At 29.1% G+C, this 27,028-nt stretch overlaps 3 protein-coding genes and 1 pseudogene across 3 annotated transcripts; all 4 read left to right on the forward strand.

Moving 5' to 3' along the window:
- The first annotated feature begins 2,030 nt into the window (after positions 1-2,030).
- LOC131633103 (uncharacterized) lies at positions 2,031-2,906 on the forward strand. The gene has a single exon (XM_058903818.1). The coding sequence runs from the start codon at positions 2,031-2,033 to the stop codon at positions 2,904-2,906; it is 876 nt and encodes a 291-aa protein (XP_058759801.1).
- A 3,586-nt stretch (positions 2,907-6,492) lies between these two features.
- Positions 6,493-10,073, forward strand: LOC131633104 (subtilisin-like protease SBT4.14; annotated as a pseudogene).
- Positions 10,074-20,577: 10,504 nt separating this feature from the next.
- LOC131633088 (F-box/kelch-repeat protein At3g06240-like) lies at positions 20,578-21,826 on the forward strand. Its single transcript, XM_058903802.1, has one exon. The coding sequence runs from the start codon at positions 20,631-20,633 to the stop codon at positions 21,798-21,800; it is 1,170 nt and encodes a 389-aa protein (XP_058759785.1). The 5' UTR covers positions 20,578-20,630; the 3' UTR covers positions 21,801-21,826.
- Positions 21,827-24,071: 2,245 nt separating this feature from the next.
- On the forward strand, positions 24,072-25,148 carry LOC131633105 (uncharacterized). Its single transcript, XM_058903819.1, has one exon. The coding sequence runs from the start codon at positions 24,072-24,074 to the stop codon at positions 25,146-25,148; it is 1,077 nt and encodes a 358-aa protein (XP_058759802.1).
- The last annotated feature ends 1,880 nt before the right edge of the window (positions 25,149-27,028 follow it).

Raw genomic sequence — 27,028 nt, forward strand, 5'->3', positions numbered from 1 at the left:
AGTGGTGACAGTTAGAGGTCTAATTGAGGTCAACTCCATGTAAGAATTGCAAAATATGCAAGTCAGTTGCAAGAAGGAGTTGAATTGAACAAATGCCATAAGCATTTTTGTTCATCATCTTCAAACCTGATATGCTATTGAGTTAAAACTATTTTTCACATGTTTTGTTTTCCTATTTGAGGGTAGTCCATCTTAATTTTCTCAAGCAGTTTTATCTATCTGTAGAGAAAATAAAGGCTTGATCCACATGTCATTTATAATTTTACATGTTTCTTCAATCGCACCAAATTCTATTTTTTTGTTAAAATTTAGTTCGGAGATACATATCGCTCATTGACAATAATTTGTCACTAGTTTTTATATATCACTTGACACATAGCTATACTCGAAATTGTATTTTTTTTTTTAAAATATCATATATTGAAATATTCATTTTTATTGTGTGGATGAGATAGTTTAACTGGTAAGTGTTAATTGCGTTAAATGAGCATAAACGATTGAATTAGGGTTCAAATCCTGATAAAAAAACAGTTGGGGGTAATATTCATAAATCAACAATCTTCTTAAAAAAATATTCATCTCTATTATAAAAAATCAATTATTTTATTTCATAAAAAATATCCATCTTTATTATAATTATAAAATGTTTAATGTTATATTAAAAATGATACAAACAATAACCAGAAAGTATATTTATAAAAGTAATAGTTAACTTTTGAAAAATTAAAAGGAGTTTTTAAAATAATTTTTTTATGTATAAATTAATTACTTTGGAGCGGATGACATGTATTAAATAACCTTTTTTACACACCCATGTACAAAATATATAAAGGTGAACGAAATGGTTTGTGTTAAATATAAAATAAATACCCTTTGCACACAATTTTTTAATATATTTCTTATCAATTAAAGACATACAATTTCTTATAATTAAACAACAAATTTCTTATCAATTAAGCAAACGAATATTTTACATTTAAAAAAGAGTTTATATCAAAATTGAATATATATATATATATATATATATATATATATATATATATATATATATATATATATATATATATATATATATATATATATATATATATATATATATATATATATATATATATATATATATATATATATGTATATAATGGCAAGGCATACAATATCTTGTCAATTAAGCAAACAAATTTCACATATAAAAAGTAGTATATACCAAAAATGAAAAAGATTACTTTTGGAACGGATGACATTTATTAAATAACTATACCCATATACAAAATGTATAAAGGTGAACTAAATGATTTTTTTTATATATGAAATAAATAACCTTTGTACAGAATTTCTTAATATATTTCTTATTAATTAAAGATATACAATTTCTTATCAATTAAACAATCAATTTCTTATCAATTAAGCAAACAAATATTTTACATTTTAAAAAGAGATTACACCATAATTGAAATATATATATATATATATATATATATATATATATATATATATATATATATATATATATATATATATATATATATATATATATATATATATATATATATATATATATATATATATATATACTAAAAATGATAAGGAATACAATTTCTTATCAATTAAGCAATTTCACATATAAAAAATAGTATATATCAAAAATGAAAAAAATTGGAAATATATTTCATGCGTAACAAATTTTTCTGTTTCAGTTTCTTGTCATTCTCTCAATTCATATCATGGTTGCCATGACATCTAGGAAAAAGGTTAGTAGTTCTCACATTCCATATGAACTCGCTTTATGTATACTTTCTAAATTGCCTCTTAAACCCCTAAAGCGATTCACATGTGTTCAAAAATCATGATCTCTTTTATTTCAAAACTCTCAATTCAAAACACCTCGCTTCTCATACATTTTACAAATTTTGTAAAGGGTAAAATACCCATCGACGAGTTATTGTCTAAGCTTTCCAGTGATAGGTTTGAGGATATGGTTATAATAGATTGGCCACCTCCTTTTAAAGAGGATCATATATATATATATGGAAATGCTAGGTTCTTCCAGTGTTAATGGCATTATTTGTCTCTACCAAGATTATGGCCATGAATCACCAATTGTATTATGGAACCCTGCTACCACGGAATTCAAGGTCCTTCCTCCTAGCTTTCAAGTATATAATGAGAACATTGAGTTTAACCCTCCTCCTAGTGCATTTGGTTATGATTGTGTTACAGATGACTACAAAGTGCTTCGGAATGTTTTTTTACCTGAAGACTCTCCCTATGAATTTTCTAAAGGTCCGTGGTTGTTTTTGCCTGAGAAGGATAGTCCTTTTTGGGAGCTTTTAATGAATGACGATGACATGTTTTGGTTGGAGGTAGAGTCCAAATATATTTACGCCGACCCTTTTTGGGAGATATATAGCCTAAAAAATAACAATTGGAGGAAACTCAATGACATTGATATGCCATTGGTATCGGGTTCTCGAGTAAACTCAAATGAATTGTGTCATTTTTTGGGGTTTGAAGATAAAATGTTTTCATTTGACTTTAGCAATGAGAAGTTCATTCAAACAGTTTTACCCTCAGATTCAAATTTCAAGTTTCATGATGGTTACAAACACCTCCTGATATTAAATGAGTCAGTTGTTTTCGCTTATGATGATTGCAAAAATAATTATCATATATGGATTTTGGGTAAACTTGGTGTAAAGGAATCATGGACTAAACTCTTAAATATAGGACCTGTGAATGACCTTGGATATCCTATTGGGGCATGGAATAACCACATATTCTTCTCCCATGGTCATAAGATAGTTCGGTATAATTTAAGTACCCAAAAATTTGAGAAATTTGAAATTTACGTATGGAAAGTTATAAGTTTTAAGGAAGTTCTTCGTTCTATAGAAGGAATGAAAAATTAATTGTTATTGTAGTTTTATATCAAGACATTCAACCAAGTGGTTTAGGGATATGATTACCAATTTTTGGATTTTATTACAAGATAAATGTTATCAAAATTGCCTTGTTAGTTTCCCCATTTTAATTGATTATCAAATATTGGTATTATTGTTTTTGTATACTTTGGAGTTCAAACCACTTAAACATGTTTTAATTTTCTCTTCTTCTCATTTTATCTTTACATTTTTATATGGTTCTTGAACCCTTGTCTTATTTCCCTTAATGTTTACTTTTTCTTCACCATGAATATGCATATCCAGTGAATTTTAGCAACCATAAATTTAACTCGAATAATATATTCATACCGGAAAGGAAATCTGTAAATTCAAATGCTAATTAGTTGATTTAACATCCACATTAGGGGTGTTCATGGTTTAAAAACTGCACTGAACCAAATTTTTGGTTCAGTTCAGTTTTTGAAAACCACTTTAATAAAAAACCAATTAACTGTTAAAGCAGTTCCAATTCAATTTTTTAATTTGGTTTTGAACCAGATTGTATCTATAAACTGGTTTACAATCAATTTCTAGTTATAAACTGGTTTAAAACCAGTTTACAATTAAAAGTCAAATTTATTTTATAAATTATTTACAAAATTGTTTTTTTTTTTTAATTTTTCTCCCTCTCTTTAATATATATATATATATATATATATATATATATATATATATATATATATATATATATATATATATATATATATATATATATATATATATATATATATATATATATATATATATATATAGAGGAGGGTTATATTTACTCCAGGAGTAAGTTATTATAATAAGTAAGTTATTATATTTACTCCAAATTTAGACCATTGATTCTTTTCAATCTAGTGGTTAAATTTAGACTATTACTTATTATTTTTAACCATTAGATTGAGAAGAATCAATGATTTAGATTTGGAGTAAGTTATAATAATTTACTCCTGGAGTAAATATAACCCTCCTCATATATATATATATATATATATATATATATATATATATATATATATATATATATATATATATATATATATATATATATATATATATATATATATATATATATATATATATATATATATATATATCAAGTGAGAGGATCAATTGACAACCATTAGATTAATATTAATGAATAAAATTAAATTGTCATTAAAGATATCTCTTTGATTTCTCTCTCTTCAAATAATTGGTCTACCATTATTGTTAGCCTGGAAATAATATACGTATTTTTTACTGCCCCATTCCAATATTTCCATTTTTATTTTACTTCTTTGTTAATGTTTTGGTGAATTTGAATTTATATTTTTTTCTGCTCTTTTTTTAATACATGAATCATTTTGACAAAAATGAATTTATCTTTATTAATAATTAGTCTACTGAATAAAATAAAACAAGTATTATTTTTGTATTAACCATTTCGATTATCACCATTAATTTTCTTTTTTAAATTGAAACTATTTCGTGACTTTTTATATCTCTCCATCTTTCATTATCAACTATACCCAAATCACTTATCAACTCAGTCATACACCATTTTTTAATAAATAAAATAGAGACTGTTTCGTTCCAATTACAAAAACGCAAATGATTTTTGATTAAAATTTCATATCCATATTGATTCAGATGTTAAACATTTTAGAAACGTTGTGCCAAATTTCATTATTTTTCTAAATCAATTCTACTTGTGCCAAAATGATTTATGTATTGAAAAGGAGCAGCAAAAAAATATAAAATTCAGAAAAAACTTATTTTTCATATTTACAAATAACTCAATTTTTCATTTTTTTTTTCAAAAAACTTGATTTTTTTTAATTTTGGAAAAAGCTGATTTTTTTCGTATTTAAATGGATTTAAAGTTTTAAGTAAAAATAGTTTATTGAACCATAAAAATATTACATATAGTGAATATATTTTTCTGGATTTTTTTTTAATTTTCCAGAAAAAAAATTATTTTTGGATTTTTTTAATTTTCTGAAAAATAAATATTTTTAAATTTTTTTTTTTGCTAAATTATTATTTTTGGTTTTAGGAAAAAACAAATATTTTTGAACTAGTTTATAAAACAAAATTGGTTCTAAACCGGTTTTAAACTGAATTTGAATTGTTTAAATTAAATGGTTCAGTTCATTAACCATTTAGGTGGTTCAGTTTTTTAATAGTGCAATGCAATTCAGTTCTAGTATACAATTCAGTTAACCATATTTTTGAACACCCCTAAATTCCACATACACATTAGCTTTAAGAAAAGTATCATGGTGCACCGTGTCTACAGCCAAGCATAACAGAAAAACATATTTAATATTCATATTCAACTTATGAACATTCTAGATATGCATATCCAAACCATATTCAACCTAAACCGAAGATATATTTCCGAAATCAACGTTTATTTTAACAATCAAAAGCCATATTAATGCAAGCAATGTATCAGGAAAAACATGTTCATTATCTGAAATTGCATTTTATTTTGCCCATTTTGATGTTGAGACACAAAAAAGGCTATTTTAGGGTGGAAAACTTGATTGAGAATTGATGGAGGTTCTTAAGGGTTTTGATAGAAAAGTTGTCTTTGATCACAAAGAAGAAGAATATGAAAGGGTGTTGACATTTTCAAAGATACATCTCTAGAATTGTCACCAGTTAAATAAGGGTGGCTCACTTGTCACACCCTTAATGTGTGTATAAAAATACCATACAATGGTGATTGATTTCAGAGATGCATCTCTGAATTATTTTTTGACATAAACGGAGCTTGGCTCACTTGGCCAACCCTTCATCTATAACAATATATAAAGGCAAAATATGGTTTTGATGTAGCCTATTTTCTTTCCAATTATACCCTTTTCAATTTTTTTTTAACTTCAACTTCTCTTTACCAACTGTTATATGATACTTTTTATTTCTTTTTTCATTCTATTTTTTTTATTTTATAAATAATTAAATAAAAAAAATTAACACATGAAAAATACTGTTTATATTTTTATCCGATTGCACACCGAAGAAAGCGGACAGACGGACACATGAGTGCCTGTCTGGACGCTAGTGTGAATATAGAGTGCATCTGGAGATGCATCTTCAGAATGTGGAAAGGCAAATTCAAGCTTTCAGTCTGTTCACTCTAACCTCATATTGGTAAACCATCTGCATCTTAAGCATTAATATTTTATAAGACAATGAGGAAATGTATAATTAAAAATAATCAAAACATATGTTTTAATCTCAAAAATCATGTCTCAATCTGGTTTAACTTGAAGTTATGCCATGGTGAATAATAGATTAATGTATTCAAGGCAATATGAGGCATGGTGAATAATAGATTAATGTATTCAAGGCAATATGAGGCTTGCATTGGAATTCAAGGAATAGGAGAGTCCTAATTCAAAGGGATCTTTATTTTTAAGCAATATATATCTACTGCACTTGAAAGTGATGTGCATGCCTTACAAACTCTAAACAAACTAGTTGAAACTTGTACCATGCTTTCTTCTTATCCTTTCTTTTCTATATATATATAAACCTATGCTTAGAGATCCTATACACTGTTTATAAGTCTAGCATGTCAATGCTAAACATGTTTTCTCAGAAACTTATCAACTCATATTCTCTTCTTTGCCTTCCAATACTGCTGATTCTACTGTGCAATGTTTTAGTTTATGGAGTTGAACAAAAGGCAGTCACTTTCTTTCATCTAATATGTTGGTTTTAGTTTTTGTTTTATTCTTTATTAATAACTTAGGCACCATTTGTCTGGTTTGCAGAACTTTTACATTGTTTTCCTAGAAGCTCATCCTGTTAGTAGAGAAAAAGCAGTAAAAACTCATTTAAATATTCTCTCAGCTGTTAAACAAAGGTAGCCACAGTTCAAGCCTAAAATCACATAAAAGTGAGCAATGTAGCTCATGATTAATAAAATACGACGTCGGTGTTTTAATCTTTGTTTACTTAGCAGCCATTGAATCCATAGTATACAGCTATACAAAAAGCTTTAATGCATTTGCGGCTAAACTCTCTGAGGATGAAGCCAACAACTTATCTGGCATGACACCATTTTTCTATACTAGTCCTTTGATATTTGTATCAATTGAATTTTATATACTTAAGTCTTTTTTAACATATATATTTTTTTTGTGCAGCCATGAATGAAGTGCTCTCAGTATTTCCAAATCAATACCGGAAGTTGCACACGACAAGATCATGGAATTTTATTGGATTACCTTTGACAGCTAATAGGAAACTGAAATCAGAGAGTGACACAATTGTAGCTCTTTTGGATACAGGTTTATCACACCTTTCAACTCATTTTCATTTTTTGTTTATTTTATATTTCCGTACAGTGTTATGAGAACATAAACTTCTGCATTAATTGAGAAATGATAAACAAGATTGCTTTAGTAGCAAGGTATGTGATCATAGTTAGTTATGGTGGGACTGCTATACAATAGCATGGCCTCTAACAAACTTCTAACCGCCTTAACAAACTTCTAACCGCCTAACTAACAATTAACTACTTAGGTTGCTTGAGTAACAAGTTAGTCTAACTAACTTGTTACTAGTATGCAGAACCGTCTTAAGTTTCTGGAGGCACTGTGTAGGTTAGCCACGATTCAACCATGACAAAACAATTATATGCTCTATTTAACCACATTTTAACATTAACAAAGATTTTATGAGGCCTTATTTATGTACGATTTAACCGTGGAAAATTTTAGGTTCAGTGTGGTAGTCCGTCTTGCACGCCCTCAAAGACGGTCCTGCTAATATGGTAAAAATGTTGTGTGGTGTGATATATAGATTTTATGTAATTGTAATTCATGATGTAGGGATCACTCCTGAGTTTCAAAGCTTCAAGGATGATGGATTTGGCCCTCCACCTGCTAAATGGAAAGGAACTTGTCACAAATTTGTTAATTTCTCAGGCTGCAATAAGTAACATCCCTAACCATAATTAAGCGTATATAGCATAAACGTTTATCATATAAGTGCTTATCTATAAACTATTTGTATAACAAAGATAAGTTGTGGTGAAAACTTGAAGCAAGATCATTGGAGCCAGATACTTCAAGCTCGACGGAAGGTCTGATCCGTCTGATATATTATCTCCCATAGATGTGGAAGCGCGTGGAACTCATACTGCATCAACAGCAGCAGGAAATCTTGTACCAAACGCAAGTCTCTTCGGATTAGCCAAAGGAACGGCTCGCGGGGCTGTGCCTTCAGCCAGGTTGGCAATTTACAAAGTTTGTTGGACAGAAGATGGATGTGCTGATATGGACATACTTGAAGCGTTTGAGGCTGCCATACATGACGGCGTGGATGTCATATCGGTTTCATTAGGCGGAGGAAATGCAAATTATGTGCAGGACTGTATAGCAATCGGCGCATTTCATGCCATGAGGAAAGGTATAATCACGGTCGTCTCAGCTGGAAATGGCGGTCCAATTATGGCAACTGTCGTAAATAATGCGCCGTGGATTGTCACAGTAGCTGCTAGTGGCATTGATAGGGACTTCCAGAGCATTATAGAGATGGGAAGTAGAAAAAATGTTTCTGTAAGCACTTTCAGTCCAAACCAAAAGTAGTTATATTTACCTAATGTGTTTATATCTAACATTGAGAATTATGCAGGGAGAAGGAGTAAGCACTTTCAGTCCAAAACAAAAGCAGTACCCTCTTGTTAATGGGATGGATGCAGCGCGGGACTCTTCAAGCAAGGAAAATGCTAAGTAATTTCCGCTTTGATTTTCAACAATATCCGATTAAGTTTCTTAAATAACAAGGAAACTTGAATACTTTGGCAGGTATTGTGATGATTCCGACTCTATAGATCCTAAAAAAGTGAAAGGAAAGATTGTTTACTGCCGATTTAGAACATGGGGCACTGATGCTCTTGTGAAAGCAATAGGAGGCATTGGTACCATAGTTGAAAATGATCAATTTCTGGATGTTGCTCAAATATTTAGTGCTCCTTCAACCTTTGTGAATCAAAGCACCGGTCAAATTATTACCAATTATATACAATCTACGAGGTAAAACATTCTCTTGTTTGTTTTCTAAGTAACCTTCTTACTCGATTATCTAAAAACATAAATATCTTGTTCAACAAAGATCACCTTCAGCAGTGATTCATAAGAGCCATGAAGTGAAAATACCTGCTCCACTTGTCGCGTCTTTTTCATCTAGAGGCCCAAATCCAGGATCTCAGCATGTCCTCAAGGTACTACCCGGTAGCTACTAGTTTCCTTCCATTTTTGTGATTATAGCTACTTGATTATTGTGTTGAATAATCTCTTGTCTGCAGCCTGATATAACAGCTCCCGACATTAACATCTTGGCAGCATATACACTTAAAACTTCGATTACTGGTTTAGAAGGGGACACTCAACTTTTCGAATTTACACTAATGTCCGGTACTTCCATGTCCTGCCCTCATGTTTCTGGAGTTGCATCGTATGTGAAATCGTTTCACCCGGATTGGACTCCTGCTGCAATCAGATCAGCCATAATTACCACAGGTGAAAACTAAAACTTATTTCAACTTCTTAGGACTACTCATGGTTTGGTTCAGACATTTCGCATAACTAATGTTGTTATATTCTTTGTCAAGCCAAACCTATGAGCCAAAAATTTAACATGGAAGCCGAGTTCGCATTTGGTGCTGGTCAAGTTAACCCGACAAAAGCTCTGAACCCTGGTTTAGTATACGACATGGACGGCTTTGCTTATATTCAGTTCTTATGCCACGAAGGATACAATGGTTCGACGTTATCAGTACTAACCGGCTCTCCTATAAACTGCACTTCTTTGCTTCCGGGGATCGGCCATGACGCTATCAACTATCCTAGCATGCAATTAAGTGTGAAAACCAATACAGATAGAATAATAGGAGTTTTCAGGAGAAGAGTTACCAATGTAGGTCCTGGACCAACCATCTATAACGTGACCGTTAAATCTCCGTAAGGTGTTGAAATCATAGCGAAACCTACTAGTCTCATGTTTTCTCGCACCCTACAAAAGAAGAGCTTCAAGGTAGTAGTGAAAGCAAAATCTATGGCAAGCATGAAAATTGTATCGGGTTCACTTATTTGGAGAAGCCCTCGTTACATTGTTAGAAACCCTATTGTTATCTACAGTCCATAAGGTTGCATTTAGCATTGGCTAAAATCAAAATTGTTTATATATATATATATATATATATATATATATATATATATATATATATATATATATATATATATATATATATATATATATATAATAGAGTTGAAACAGAATAAAAAAATCAAAGCCATATGCAAAATTTAGATATTACTAGTAGATATACCCGTGCGAGGCACGGGTTAAAATTTATTTAAATAAAAAATATTTTAGAACTAATTATGAAATATTAAAATTTATTTAAATAAAAAAATATTTTATTAAAATTTTGGCATTATTTATAAAATATTAAATAAATATTATAAACATGTTTTTTGTTTTAAAGTTTTGTTTTTGCTAGGATATAATGTATATAATGAACAACTTGTTCTTTTGTATGTTTGTAAATTTTTTTATATATAATGAAAATAGTTTTTTGTTTTCATTAATAATTTTTAGATCCGTTAACTTAGATGAAATATTCTAAAAGGCAAAATAACAATCATGAAAAATATGCAATATATCAAACACATTGAATACATTTCCACCGATAAAATGATTATAGTGCATTTCAAATCATTATATTCAAAAGAATACTTACAAATTTGATATTGATTAAGTTTTATTAGTAGTCAATTATCATTATTATCATTATTGGTATGTTATATTATTAGTATTCAATTATCATTATTGATTTGTTATTTTATTAGTAGTCAATTATCATCATCATCATTATTATTATTATTATTATTATTATTATTATTATTATTATTATTATTATTATTATTATTATTATTATTATTATTGATTTGTTATTTTATTAGTAGTTATCATTATTATCATTATTAATTTATTCATTTTCAATAAATTGATATTGATTAAATTTTATTATATGCATACCATTAACTTATTGTTCCATTTCTTATTATTTATTTTCCTGCCACACTCAATTGTTATTACAACATTAAATACTTTATGTGTCTTACAAAACTTTCAATTTTTTTCAATCAATCATATCATCATTTTTCTTAAGTACGCTTAAAAATAAAATTAACTAATTTAATATTTCAAAGCACTATGAATATTGATTTCAAATATGAATATTAACCTTACAAAGCAATTATGCGCAAAATATTTAAATCATTTATAAAAGTATTTAAATCCTTATTACATTTTTTCCGTATATCAAAATAATACTATTTATAAAAATATTTAGATTAATCATAGATTATTTTTCTTTATTTTAATTTCTTCGTATTACATGTTTGATTATTTGCATGATTTTTGTTATATTTAGTAGATTAAACATATATTCTAACTCTATCATATAATATTATTAAATAAAAAGTATAAATTAAAATTAACTATAGTATGGATAATAAGTTATATAAAATAATATTAAAATAGTATTTAATTACACCCATATTATTAAATAATTACACTTATACCAAAAATATGACATAATTTTTTAACATTTTAAATTTTTTATGCATGTATAAATAACACATGTGAAAACCATTTTTTTATTGAATACTAAAAGTAAGTTAAGGTAATGATAAATTAAATTATAAACTATAATTATTAAATATCTATATCAAATAAAAGGTTTGAAAAACATAAATCTGATTTTGCATGACTTTTTATACACTAAAACTAACTCTAAAAAAAGAATTAATTTCATTCCAAAAAGAAGAATTTTCTTATATATTATTTTTAAAAGAAATAATTTAAAAAATTATTTATTAAAAATTATTAGTCATAAAATTGTTTACTTAAATCAGGACGTTGGATCAATTCTCTAAAAAATTATTAGCCTTAAAATTATTTACTATTAACATCTTTAAAGTAACTATTATGATAGTGAATACTACAAAATTGTATTAAAGATGAAATTAATCAAACTAATTGAGATTTATTAGCTACTATAAAATTATAGAATGAAAAGTTATATAACATTATAATTAAAAGTAATAGAAAGATTTGATATTATCATCAATTATTAACTATTAAAATAAATTTTATAATTATTACTCATATAATTTAATGTTATCATCAATTCAAAAATAGTAGAATAAAAAATAATGGAAAGATTTGAACTTGTTGATTAAAATATTCAAAATTGATAACATAGAATAAAATCAGTATTTTAAAAATATTTATATTTTTATTAGTAATTGAAAGTTAAATAAAAATAAATATAATTGAATTTATTTGTCAAAAAATATTTTAAATAATTATTACAATTTTTAAAGTACAATTATTGAATAGAAGTAAATATAATTGAATTATTTTGTCAGTACAACAATGAAGTTTTTAGTACAACTATAAAGTTTTAAAAAAAAAATGATCGATAATATTTCATTTTGCAATAATTAAATATATAATTTAAGTTTTCTTGTATCGTATTAATGAATTTTAAAATTTATTAATGTTGTACTAAATAATTTTTTCTTTAGTTTTTTGACATATAAGTCAATATATCTACTAATTCTCTTCTTATAAGTTTCTTCAAATTTTTTCGAATACTTTTAAAAAATTTATCGCTAAATTTATAATTTTAAATAAAGTTAACAATTTAATAGTGACCCGTAAAATAAAAAGTTAATTGTGTGAATGATTATATAGCTTTGTATTTTTTACATTTAACATATTTAATTTTATTGAAGTTAAAAAATAAATTAATTAATATTGTAGTGATAATAAACAAATAGAATAGATTAAATATATCTTAAAGTAATTTTAAGGACAAATTTAACTTAGTACTTTTTTAATATACTTTGTTTCTAGAGTATTTTTATTTGTAATTTATAAAGGTTAAATAATCTTGGTATCCATGAGTTTTAATTGAATACCTCCACATTTAATAGAAATTGATATATGTTCAACTAAATTTAAAGGGTAACAAAGTATTCGCCTAGTAAATAGTAAGAATAAATTGTTTTAACCTTTTTTTTTACTATAAAAATATTTGTTTTATATAAACTAAGTTACTAAAACATCTATCAATTATATATTAATTAAGTACATTTGAATTTAAAAAAATTCTTAAATAAGTTATTATTAAATTGAAAAAGAATTATATTGAAAATGGTTTTTCTTCCGTTTTTAGGGCTTAATGTTTCTTAAATTTCTTCTAGTTTTCTTGTTGTTTAAAAATAGTCATCATAGTAAATACTTATTTGTATTAGTGTTAGACTAATTAGATTTCAGTGTTTTAGCATTTTAGTTTTACTTTTCTTTAAAATTGATAGTTAATTTATGCATATTTTATATAAAAGTTAAATTATTATTATTTTTAGTTAATTCATTTGTATATTTTTTAAGAGTGATAGAATGACAAAGTATTAACAAAAATGATAGGTATTAAAAGAAAATAAGAATTTACAGACAGTGAGTAGAGTAGATAAGTGAGTAAATAGTAATGTCAAATCTAAACGTTAGGGATAAAGAAAACATTAAAAGTATAAATCAAAATATTAATGGTATAAATCACAAGAATGGTATAAATCAAAGCATTAAAGGTAGAATTAAATATAAATGGTATATATCATACTTCCATATGAATGGTATAAATCAAAACATTATTGGTATAAAAAAATTTAAAAATAACAAAATTCTAATAATTCTGCAGATTTAAACCAGTTCCAACAAAACTTGAAAACCTTGAAAACCAATCAAACTATCACAGGGCAACTTCTATTCCTTATAAACCTTGTCTGCTCTGCCATATAAATATAAAGGGACAATCAATGTTCCAATTGTATACAAAGAAAACATATTTAACACAAAATCAAACTCTATTGGTACTCCTTATTCTTAATTTACAAAACTTCTTACCTAAGGGAATGAAATCTGATAGTAATTACAAATCATAATTGGACATGAGAATTTTCTGGAAAAAATATCAGAAGCAGATAATTTATTTTCTGAAATCACAAGAATGCATATGACTAAAATACCATGGTGAAAAAATTAATCATTACCTGACTAAATCATCAAGAAAAATACATATACATAACTTGAAATTAGAAATTACAAACAAATATGAATTTTTGATATAACTTATCAATCTACATATTTTTTTGTTAACCATTGATCAATTGGTTATTTAAATACTCAGCCATATAGATATTATGCCGAAATTAAAGCCATCATACATAATCAAAAGACCATTGAGCAATCTCATTGCAGGGGTAACCTCTCGCTTCAAGATCTCAGTCTACAATCAATACAGAAAAATAAACTCAAAAGTCATAACAGAAACAAAAAAAAAGGCAGCAATACAGAAGACACTACAGCAAATGTAAAGAAAGACCGTAATAATGTGATGAGCAATGGAAAATAATTGCATTAGAATTCATTGAAACATATCTCTTGCTGAATAAATCAAAATAGTTTACAGCCCAAGATATTTATCACAACGTTCAGGGTAAAATAGGCACATCCATTAGCTCCTAATGAGATCTGATCAAGAAAAAGAAGAAAAAAATAAATAGAAAAAAAATTAAGTCTAATAAGAAAAAGTTAAATAAATAAATTGGATATGCAGACTTCAAACAAACCTCTGTGTTGAACATGGAAACAGAGACATAAAACTTGAAGTAAACTTTATTTTAACAAAGAACATTGCATTGGTCATGGAAAATCAGACATAAGTTAGATATTGATAGTCATAACCCATAAGCTTTTGTATTATTGAATGGACAACACAAAAAAATCAGTCAAACTCTCTAAAGTCATTGCATTAAACATTGAAAAAACAATAAAAAAACCTTGAAGAAAGATTGATAGGCATTAAGTTCAAAACTATGAAGGAAAATCAACATACAAAGGTATGGATAAATTTGATGAAGGGAAATCAATAGTTTGGAAATAAAAGGAACAAAACATAAATCTCAAAATCAAAATAAACATAATTATAAATGATTTGATGGGTGTTAGAGTGAATAACCCCTAAATTCCCAAATCGAAACAAAATCTTCAGAAAAATACAAAACGTAAAAACACAGTTCTGGTGTAGACAAAAGTGAGACTAACCTGAAACCATTGTTATGTATTTATACACTGGAATTATGTTTAAATTCCAACAAAATCCAAAACAACAGCAGAAGCAATTGATTACTTACCTAGGAAAAAGATAGAAATCATGAGATATTTTTGAATTTGAAGCCAAATTGATGAAGAAGTCGGCTGCTTCTATGATTGTTGAATTGGAAATCAAAATTATTTATAAGTATAGGAGAAGATTTTGATGAGAAGATATTCATGAGATTGAATAGACAAAGGAAGAGTGAAGTTTATCGTAAAAAGAGGATAACTCGTTGTTTCAGATTCCCAAGACCAATACATACAATTACATTTAATACAAAAAAATAATAATCTAAATTAAATTAAATGATAAATAGAATAAATTAGAAGTTTCCATAAATAGCATGTTTATAAATGTTTAGAAATTATAAGGAAGCATCACATAGCAACATGTGGCAAAGTTGCCCAAATACTCATCTTGCTTTTTTATTATGAATGATTTACTATAAGGCTTTTTTTCTTTCCCATCTACTAAATAAATCAATAATTATTTCCAACTTCAAATTCTCATGAATCTTTTTTCTAGCACCGAAACAAACACAAGCAAACAAGTATGGTGCCTACTTCCTTACCCATCATAAAATAAAGGGTAACTTTACCCATCTTAATTGTCATATTTGTATTGGTTAAGAGATTTGCCACTTAATCATGAAATTAAAATTTATAATTTATAATTATAGCAATAAACTATTGATAACTATTCATTTACTCTCTTTTTTAGAAACAATCATTTAATCTACTTGAAGGCATTGATTATGCACAACTTTATATGAGCAACTTAAATGACTGGTCAAACGTACAAAATTCCTCTACATTTTTTTTTTTGGGTAATCAAATTCCTCTACATCTTTGAAAACAAATATTTGAATAGTAAAAACATTGCTTTTAATGTTTCTGGTTTATTATTTTTTTTTCTTTATATAAACTTTCATTCAAAATTAATGAAAATGGTTAATACCAAAAAAAAAAAAAAAATTAATGAAAATGGATGTTAATTTATTTTTATCAAAGATGAATATTAATACATTTTTTTATCTGTTCAATTTTTATACATTAGCGTGTAATTTTTTTTACATGTATTTAATTAAATATTGTCAAATAAATATATTTAAAAATTAATAATATAAAATATTTTGATTGGATGAAAATAAAAATGTTTTATATTTTCAATGATTATAAAGTAAATTCTTTATGTAAATGTGCTTTTAAAATAACTAATATTATCTATATTTCAAAATAGCTAATAAAATTTTATTCTAAAATAAATATGATTTATAATATAAATAAATTTTATTTTAGTATAAATTTTATGGTAAACTAAATATTATTTATAATATAAACATTTGAATTATATATATATATATATATATATATATATATATATATATATATATATATATATATTTCTAAGCCAGTCAAAGGCCCGAATAGTTAAGACCAAATTTATCTCAAATTCACTTCACCTGATGAAAAGTATAAATTCAGTCTATTCAGAAAATAAGATGCACTTTTTGATATACACTTTTGTTTACCAGTGCTTTTGGTAACTGTACTGACCTGAGGATAATAACCAGAAAGGGGCCACGAACGTCTTGCACAGTGTTGATGATGACGAGGAGGGGGTGTACCTACAAGGTACTCCAACGATCAAGTCAGTAGGAGCACATATACGATTTAGTGTTTAGGGTTATGAAATTGTGTTACCTGACTCTCTCGAGGGAGAGAGTATATATTACCTCCAGCACGTGGCTAACGGTCCGTTTTTTGGGTTGGAACATGGGTTTAGACCCAAAACGCATGACTATCAGGATTTTAGGAGTAAACGTATGGATCCTAGGAGATTGCTCGAAACAAGCTGTTGGGCGAGTAGAGAAGTGTCTCTGGTGTCGCTACCGCGAAAATTAACAGAGTCGCCACTAACATATTTATCCTGAAAAGGAAGGGAATGCCAGCAAACCACAAAACAAAACAACGGTCTCACGACCAGAGAAAAAGGTAAGGGAGTCCGTTACGCGAGGGGAAGGTGTTAGCACCCCTCGCGCCCATCGTACTCGATGGTATCCACGCTTATGTCTAAACCTATGGGTGTGTAAGCAAAATGCGCTAATCTGGACTAAAAATGAATGCAGAATGTAGGGAAAAGAAAAGATTGTGCTCGCACGGGCCCTACCCCGCTGCCTACGTATCTGTTTTGCAGAATCAGAGCTACCGTAGCTCGGCTAACTAATTTCTGTTTGTTTTGTGTTTTTTAGGTGAACGAGTTACATTCACACTCCGCTGCTCGACCTTTGGAGACTTATGCTTGGGAATGGAGCGGAAATAACAAGTTCTTAAGAAAAGAAAATCAAAGAGTGTGGTTTGTGTTTTAAAGAATGCATGAGGAAAACCTAAGCTAAGGGGGAAAGCTTGCTACCTAATGTTATCATACAAAGGGTACAAGTCTAAACTAAACTAAACAACCTACGGGGAGAAGCGAAAGCAAACAAATAGCACACAAACGAGCATCCACTCGTAAAGCAAACAAACCAACAGTACTGACCGAATGGTAGAAAAGCGGTCCCGCCATAGCCAAGGGGAGCAGCTCAACCCAAGTCAACCAAGCATTAGACCTCGTGAAAATGATCGGGCCATAGACAAGAGGGCGGACCCCTCTCAGCAACCAAGCAGTCACGGATCGTAAAGGAAAACGGTGCGTGCGTACACCGAGCATCAACGTCGAGCGACGCGAGCTATAAGAAAGGCGGGGGTCCGGCTGCATGAACCCTTTTCCTGACATACTCGATAACAAGATCTTGTGCAGGTTCAGAAGCGAGCCACGCGTAGCGTGCGCATAATGAACAGACTCGATGAGACTAGGCGGGGGTTGATTGCTAACCCTTTCCGCACGCCTTCCATGAGGACTTAACGGAGTGCCATATAGGCTGAATGCGTCGATGCATTGCCTCCTCAGGTCGACGCATGGGATTTTGGAGGAATCTCGGGTATGCGTACGCCGACCCTTCAGGTCAACGCATCAAATCTTGGTGACTCAAGGATTTAGTGTACGAACAAAATGCGTCGACGCATTGATGGCTCAGGTCGATGCATGGAATTTTGAGGAATTCACGGGTATGCGCACGCCGACCCTTCAGGTCGACGCAAGTGTCACACTTAGTTCATTTTCAGGTGCAAAATTCTCAATAGGTCGACCTATGCAAGGGAGTAGATGAAGTTGAAACTATTGACAAAGAAAGTAACTTTTGAGTCTATCTTTCCAATACTCAAAGTTTTCACCATCAAAGACTGGTGGTTTATTGTAGCCATTGAAACTATTGCTTCCATTACCATTGTTGTTTTGTTCAGGAGTAGGAGTAGATGAAGTTGTTTCAACCATTTTGACTTTGTGTTTTTCTCCCTGAATCTTTTGTCTAACACGGTTAAGTGCTTGCACCTAGAACCGGCGCTCTGATGCCAATTGAAAGATAGAAAAACACTTAGAAAGGGGGAGATTGAATAAGTGTAACTCAAAAACTTGGAAGATAAAAACAATTAACACAATGATTTTTATCCTGGTTCGTTGTTAACCAAACTACTCCAGTCCACCCCTTTAGAGTGATTTACCTCAACTGAGGATTTAATCCACTAATCCAACTGATTACAATGGTTTTCCACTTAGATAACCTCTAAGTCTTCTAGAGTCTACAGATCACAACTTGATCACTCTAGGAATCCTTTTACAATCAATGTAAAATAAAGTTTACAAGAGTTTGAGTTTCTTCTAATAAAGCTGTAATCCCAACTGTGATATTTCTCTTAAGTTTTAAACTTAACACTCACTAAATATTACACAGAGTTTGTGAGGTTGAAGATGAAGTTCGTAAGCTTTTGAATTTGATAGCGTTTCTGTATATTTTGCGCAAGTGTTATTTTCAGCTTCTGGACAGAACTTCTATTTATAGGCGCTGAGAGGAAATGACCGTTAGAATGCATTTAATGCTTTGCGTGAATAGTACAAAGTTGCATTTAATATTTTACACTTTTGTCAACTACCTCGAGCCTTGCTTTTGCTGCTTTTACTGACTTTGCCTTTTGTAGCTTCTAACGTTCCTTTTGTCAGTCAGAGATTTGACGTTACAGCCTTTCATCTTGTACTTTCTTCTGGACTCAGATTTATAGATAACAACGTTTGAATATCAGAGCCATCAGCTTTGGTGCAGAGCATCTTCTATCTTCCGACTTTGAAGAGCTTGAGCATGATACCATCAGAACTTCAGAGCTTGTTCTTCTGACTTTCATTCTTCTGATGCTTTCCAGTTTATGTTCTGATTCTGCATGACCATCTTCCGATGTCTTGCCAGAGCATGTTCTGATGAAGCCATCCAGAACTTTCTGAGTCAGTTGCTTCTGAGCGCTGATTTGTGCATACTCTTTATATATTTCCTGAAATGGAAAATGCAAAGGATTAGAGTACCACATTGTCTTATACAAAATTCATACATAATGTTATCATCAAAACTAAGAATATTGATCAAAACATTTCTCGTTCTAACAATTAAATATTTGAATAAGTGTGAATATAATTTATTGAAATCTTGAACTTACTGTTAATTTGATTTGAATTTTAGAAAAAAGAAATAATAAATTAAAAGATAATATAATTCTAAAATATAATTAGTTAAATAATATTATTTTTAAATATAATAAATAGATTAATAATTTATTACATATTCTTTTTTTTTTTGGTCAAGATAATATATTCCCTTTTAATACGGTAATGACTTTTGTAAAATTAAATAATTCATTTTTTTTTAAATAAATATATTGAAAATTTAATCTAATTTCTCGTTTTTTTTTTTAATATGGCCCCTTAAGTTTATAAACGGTAAGTTTAATTTTAAATTGACTATCAATCATTTTAATATATATTTTGTTAAAGGTTTATGTTCATATTTAATTTATCATTTGAATTTATATACTTTTTTTCAAATATAATAAATATATTAATAATTTATTTTAATATATATATCTAACACTAAAAAAATCTTTGTAAGTTTGTTATAGAAGGATTAAAAATTTGTGACCTTTCAAAGTATGAAGCTGATCATCAAATAGAAAAGGTAATAACATAAACGTGATGAGTGATGATGACTAGCCAACAATGAAAAGAGAAAATTAATTTTGTGAGAGAAAGTGAAAGACTAAGCACCAAGCACCCAGTTGAATTAGAAATGATAATTTGTATTTAATGTGTTTACGGTACATTTGCAATTATATCAGTAGTTTTTAATAGTAAATAATAAAATAGAATCAACACTTGGACCTTTAAGTATTTGACAACTAAGATGGGTAAAGTTACCCAACATTTTAAGGTGGGTAGATAAGAATTTACCAACAAGTATTCCCACATTCCAAAAAGAAAAAGAAAAAAGCATAACTTGTGGTCTTCCATCCATCAAAATCAAAACGTATCTCTCTTCTCACTAGGTTCAACTCATGGCTGAAGCATCATCAACAACAACCACAAAAAAGGTTAGTTCTTCTCACATTCCATACGAACTGGCTTTATGTATTCTCGCCAAATTACCTCTTAAATCCCTAAAACGATTCACATGTGTTCAAAAATCATGGTCTCTTTTATTTCAAAGCTCTCATTTCATCAACATGTTCAGCATCAATTGCATGTCTAAACAAGATGAAGATTACGAAAACACTTGCCTCCTCTTATTCGGACACACAGGCCCCCCTGAGAATCGGTGTGCCATGTATTCGCTTTCCAGTGATAATTTTGAGGATAGGGTTAGAATAGATTGGCCACCTCCTTTTCAAGGTAATGACTACCGATGTATTGAACCTTTAGGTTCTTGTAGTGTTAATGGCATTATTTGTATCTATGAAGGCGATGAGAATGACAATAATACAACAACTGTTTTGTGGAACCCTGCCACCGGAGAATTCAAAATCATTCCTCCTAGTATTCACTACAACATTGAGTTTAACTTTTGTCCCGATGCATTTGGTTACGACTCTATTACAGATGACTATAAAGTGCTTCGGAATGCTTTGATCGATGAGAATGACTTATTTATGGAGGATCCGCAAGTAGAAGAGATGTGTGACACTTTTTGGGAGATATATAGTCTCAAAAGTAATTCTTGGAGAAAACTGGATGGAATCAATTTGCCTCCTCCTGGTCCATGTATTTCTCTGGTGAATTTAAATGAATTGTGCCATTGGTTGGTGTCCGAACTCAAAAATCACATGTTGTCATTTGATTTTAGCACCGAGAAATTCTTAGCAACAACCTTACCACTAGATTCAGATGAGAAAAAAGAATGTATCCTACAAAAGTTGATCGTATTAAATGGGTCTGTTGCTTTCATGTGTAGTAATTATTATGATAGGAATTGTTTTCACATATGGATTTTGGGTGAACTTGGTGTAAAGGAATCATGGACTAAACTCTTCATTGTCGGACCCTTACCTTGTTTTAAGTCGATTCCTATTGGCGCGGGGAAGAAGAACGACATATATTTCGCACAAGAATACAATAAGCTATCACAATTTAACTTAAGTACCCAAAAATGTGAGGAACTTAGGATAAATATAGGTTATACTGTAATGTATAAGAAAGTCCTTGTTTCTATACCCCACTTAGTGGAATAAGATTTTATTGTTCTTGTTGTTGTTTTGTTGTTGTCATTCTTTCAGTAAGTGGGATAAGACTTTATTGTTGTTGTTGTCCTTCTTTCGATTGAAAGAATGAACAATTCATAGTGTATTACACCTTTCTGTATATATAATGTGAAGTCAATTTTTCTTGGTTATTCATCACCATATTTTGCCAAACATTTTGGAACTCAGCCGGTATTGTATGACGTAGCTACTATTATATGATTCTTTTAATTGATAATTTTGATGGGAAACTATATAGATTTCTTGCTCTTAGGTTAGCCTGAAGAACATGAAGATAGCTGTTAGTAGAAGCGAGGTAGTTCTTTAGATCTACTGATATTGTATATTAGTAATAGGAATTCCACAAGTAGGACAAGTTATACCAAACTAGCACCTAATTAAGGTTGTTAGGGATGAGTCTTGCTCGGGTAGTATTCTTAATTCTAAATGTATTCTATTATCTTTAGAACATGAAAAATTGAAAATACATCAAATTTCTTAATAACTCGGTTTGGTCAAAGTGGTGGCAGTTAGAGGTCTAATTGAGGTCAACTGCATGTGAGGATTGCAAAATGTGTAAGTCAGTTGCAAGAAGGAATTGAATTGAACAAATGTCATAAGCATTTTTGTTCATCATCTTCAAACCTGAAATGCTTTTGAGTTCAAACCACTTTTCACACGTTATATTTTCCTATTTGAGGGTTGTCCATCTTAATTTTCTCAAGCAGTTATATCTATTTGTAGAAGAAAAAATCCACATGTCATTTCTAGTTTTACATGTTTCTCCTATTTTTACATGTATTTTACTTTTTTTTTTCTTTCTATTTAGTACTTTTGCATTCAATTATTCATAATATTTTGATTTTTTTCTTACCATCATAATTCTTTCTTTGACTCTTTTTTTAAACCATAACGTTGTTTTCATTTTGATTAACAAATGCGCGTATCAAACGAGTACTCGTGCGTTGGCAAGAATTTGTTACTAGATTGTCTATATCCCTTGACATATAGCTATACTTGAAATTGTATTTTTTTTAAATATCATTAATTAAAATATTGTGTGGATGACATAGTTTAACTGATAAGTGTTAATTGCGTTAAATGAGTATAAACAATTGATTTAGGGTTCAATTCCTGATAAAAGTAGGTGGAGGTAATATTTATAAATCAACAATCTTTTCAAAAAATATATCTATATCTATTATAAAAAAATCAATAATTTTATTTTATAAAAAATATCCATCTTTATTATAAATATAAGAGGAAAAAGGATATGCACTGACAGTGTAAAATAATTTTACACTGTCAATCAATCACGACCATGTTAAGTGTCAAGTCACATTGTTATTTTTAAAAAAGTTATGTGACATGGTTAATTGATGAATCCCAATTAGATGACAGTGTAAAGCTATTTTATACGGCAAGAGCACTATCTTTAACCTTTAAATATAAATAGTTTAATGTTATTTTATACTGTAAGTGCACTATCTTTAACCTTTAAATATAAATAGTTTAATGTTATATTAAAAATGATACAAAAATAACTAGAAGGTATATTTATAAAAGTAATAATTAACTTTTGGAAAATTAAAAAGAGTTTATAAATTTTTTTTTTATTTATAAATTAATTACTTTGGAGCGTATGACATGTATTAAATAATCATACACACCCATAAACAAAATGTATAAACGTGAACGAAATGGTGTGCTAAAGATAAAATAAATACCCTTTGCACACAATTTCTTAATATATATCTTATCAATTAAAGACATACAATTTCTTATCAATTAAACAACCAATTTCTTATCAATTAAGCAAACGGATATTTTACATTTAAAAAGAGTTTATACCAAAATTGAAAAAAAAAAGAAAAAAAAAAACTAAAAATGGCGAGGCATACAATATCTTATCAACTAAGCAAACAAATTTCACATTTAAAAAATAGTATATACCAAAAATGAAAAAGATTGGAAATATATTTCATTTGATGGCTAGCAAATTTCACGCTGCATTGTGTTCATTTACAAGCTTTTATGTTTCAGCTTCTTCCCATTCTCTCAATTCATATCATGGTCGTCATAACATCTAAGAAAAAGGTTAGTATTTCTCACATTCCATATGAACTCTCTTTATGTATACTCTCAAAATTGTCTCTTAAACCCCTAAAACGATTCGCATGTGTCCAAAAATCATGGTCTCTTTTATTTGAAAACTCATGTGTCCAAAAATCATGGTCTCTTTTATTTGAAAACTCTCAATTCATGAACATCTTCCACACAAATTTCTTCATATCCAAACCTAATGAGGATTACGAAAACACCTCTCTTCTCTTAAATTTTGTAAGCGAAAAACAAGTCACCGAAGACTCTTTGTCGAAGCTTTCCGGTGATAGGTTTGAAGATATGGTTATAATGGATTGGCCACCTCCTTTTGAAGAGGATCATGCAAATATGCTGATGTTAGGTTCTTCCAGTGTTAATGGAATTATTTGTCTCTACCAAGATTATAGTGATGGAACACCAATTGTATTATGGAACCCTGCTACTAAGGAAACCAAGGTCCTTCCTCCTAGCTTTCAATTATATAACGGGAAAATTGAGTTTAACCCTCCTCCTAGTGCATTTGGTTATGATTGTGTTACACATGACTACAAAGTGCTTCGGAATGTTTTGTTTTTACCTGAAGACTCTCCGTATGCATTTTCTAAAGGTTCGTGGTTGTTTTTGCCTGAGAAGGATAGTCCTCTTTGGGAGCTTTTAATGGATGACGATCACAAGTTTTGGTCGGAGGAATATATTGACCCACACCCTTTCTGGGAGATATATAGCCTAAAAAGTAATAATTGGAGAAAACTCAATCACATTGATACGCCATTGCCTTTTACGACATGTCGTTCTCTGGTGAACTCAAATGAATTGTGCCATTTTTTGGAGGGCGGGGATAAAATGTTTTCGTTTGACTTTAGCAATGAGAAGTTCATTCAAACAGTTTTACCCTCAGATTCAAATTTCAAGTATCATTCTGAGAACCAACACCTCCTGATTTTAAATGAGTCAGTTGCTTTCACTTGTTATGATTGCGAAAATAATTTTCATATATGGATTTTGGGCAAACTCAGTGTAAAAGAATCATGGACTAAAGTCTTAACTATAGGACCCGGAAATGACCTTAGTTATTCTATTATTGGAGCATGGAAGAGCCATATATTACTCTCAGTTTATCCTAAGATAGCCCGGTATAATTTAAGTACCCGAAATTTTGAGGAATTTGACTTTTACATATGGAAAGTTATAATTTACAAGGAAGTTCTTAGTTCTATGGAAAGAATGAAAAATTGAATGTTGTTGTAGTCTTATATCAAGGCATTCAACCAAGAGGTTTAGGGACATGATTACCAGATTTTGAATTTTATGAATGCTATCAAAATTGGATTGTTAGTTTCCCAATTTAATGGATTATCAAATATTGGTATTATTGTTTTGGTTTATATTTGAAATATCTTATTATTAGTCATATTCTATCCTGCCAAACATTTTTGTATTTAGGTATTGTATGCTTATTTTATGCTTTTAATCAGTTTTATCAGCTTGGCTAGGCTAAGAAATGAGTAATCTGCATGATGCAAAAGGTTGCAAGCTAGCTATGAATTTTATGGACATGCAGGAACACATTAACTTGTGTAACTGTGAAGTAGCTACTATGATATGCTCTATTCAATTAAAATTTTGGACATGAAAACTATACAAACTTATTATTTCTCTTAGATTAGCATGAAGAACATGGATACATTCTTATAAGAAATCAAGTGAATCATCCATCACAATTCAAAGTTCAAACCCTCAAACATGTTACTCGATAGTATATTTTTCTCTAACTGTGTAACTCATTAGCAAGAAGGAATTGAACAAGTGCCATAAGTTTTTTTTTTTGTGTATGGTATACTTTGGAGTTCAAATCGCTTAAACATATTTTAATTTCCTATTTAATTATTTATAAAATTTTAAGTGAAACTAAGTCACATAATACAGATATTCAAAACTCATTCGGGACTGGATATTGAGTTCTTAAGCATTCTTCTGATTTTATCTTTTTATTTTTATATGGTTCTTGAACCCTTATCTTATTTCCCTTAGTGTTTACTTTTTATTCACAATGAATATGCATATCCAATGAATTTTAGCAACTTTTCAACACTCAAAAGCTAGATTAATGCAAGCAACGTATAAGGAAAAATATGTTTTTTACTTGAAATTGCAGTTTATTTTGCTCATTTTGATGTTGAGACACAAAATAGGCTATTTTGGGGTGGAAAACTTGATTGAGAATTGATGGAGGTTTTTAAGGATTTTGATACAATATTAATTGTCTTTGATCATGAAGAAGAATATGAAAAGGTGTTGTCTTATATATTTTTCCGTTGACATTTTCGAAGATACATCTCTAGAATTGTCACCAGTTAAATAAGGGTGGCTCACTTGTCACACCCTTAATGTGTGTATAAAATTAAATACCATACAATGGTGATTTCAAAGATATATTTCTGAATTATTTTTTAGCATAAATGGGGTGTGGCTCACTTGGCCCACTTTAGGATAAATATAGGTTATATTGTAATGTATAAGAAAGTCCTTGTTTCTATACCCCACTTAGTGAGATAAGATTTTATTGTTGTTGTTGTTGTTTTGTTGTTGTCATTCTTTCAGTCAGTGGGATAAGACTTTATTGTTGTTATTGTCCTTCTTTCGATTGAAAGAATGAATAATTAATTGTTGTTGTTGTTGTTGTGTAATCTCAAAGCATTCAATTAACTATCAAGAAGTTTATGGACATGATTACCTGATTTTTGGATTTCGTTACAAAAAGGCTTAGTTGTTGTTGATGATGAATGTTATCAAGTTTATGGACATGATTATCTTGTCAGCTTCCCAAATTTTATTGATTATCAAATATTGGGATTACTGATTTAGATTCTGTTTGAGGTTAATCGATTAAGATATAGTTTAGGAAAGACCAATATGAAGTTTCTTTTATCAATAATGGGATAAAACTTAGTTGTGTTTGCATATTTTCACTTTATTTAGTAATTCACATTGTATCACACCTTTCTGTATATACAATGTGAAGTCAAATTTTCTTGGTTATTCATCACCATATCTTGCCAAACATTTTGGAAATCAGCCGGTATTGTATGAAGTAGCTACTATTTATGAAGCACAGA

The sequence above is a fragment of the Vicia villosa genome, unplaced genomic scaffold (genome assembly GCF_029867415.1).
Source record: "Vicia villosa cultivar HV-30 ecotype Madison, WI unplaced genomic scaffold, Vvil1.0 ctg.001069F_1_1, whole genome shotgun sequence".
NCBI lineage: Eukaryota > Viridiplantae > Streptophyta > Magnoliopsida > Fabales > Fabaceae > Vicia > Vicia villosa.

What these genes read in the sequence shown, in the direction of transcription:
- LOC131633088 (XM_058903802.1), top strand. Translation starts at nt 20,631, where the DNA reads ATGGCTGAAGCATCATCAACAACAACCACAAAAAAGGTTAGTTCTTCT.
- LOC131633103 (XM_058903818.1), top strand. Translation starts at nt 2,031, where the DNA reads ATGCTAGGTTCTTCCAGTGTTAATGGCATTATTTGTCTCTACCAAGAT.
- LOC131633105 (XM_058903819.1), top strand. Translation starts at nt 24,072, where the DNA reads ATGAACATCTTCCACACAAATTTCTTCATATCCAAACCTAATGAGGAT.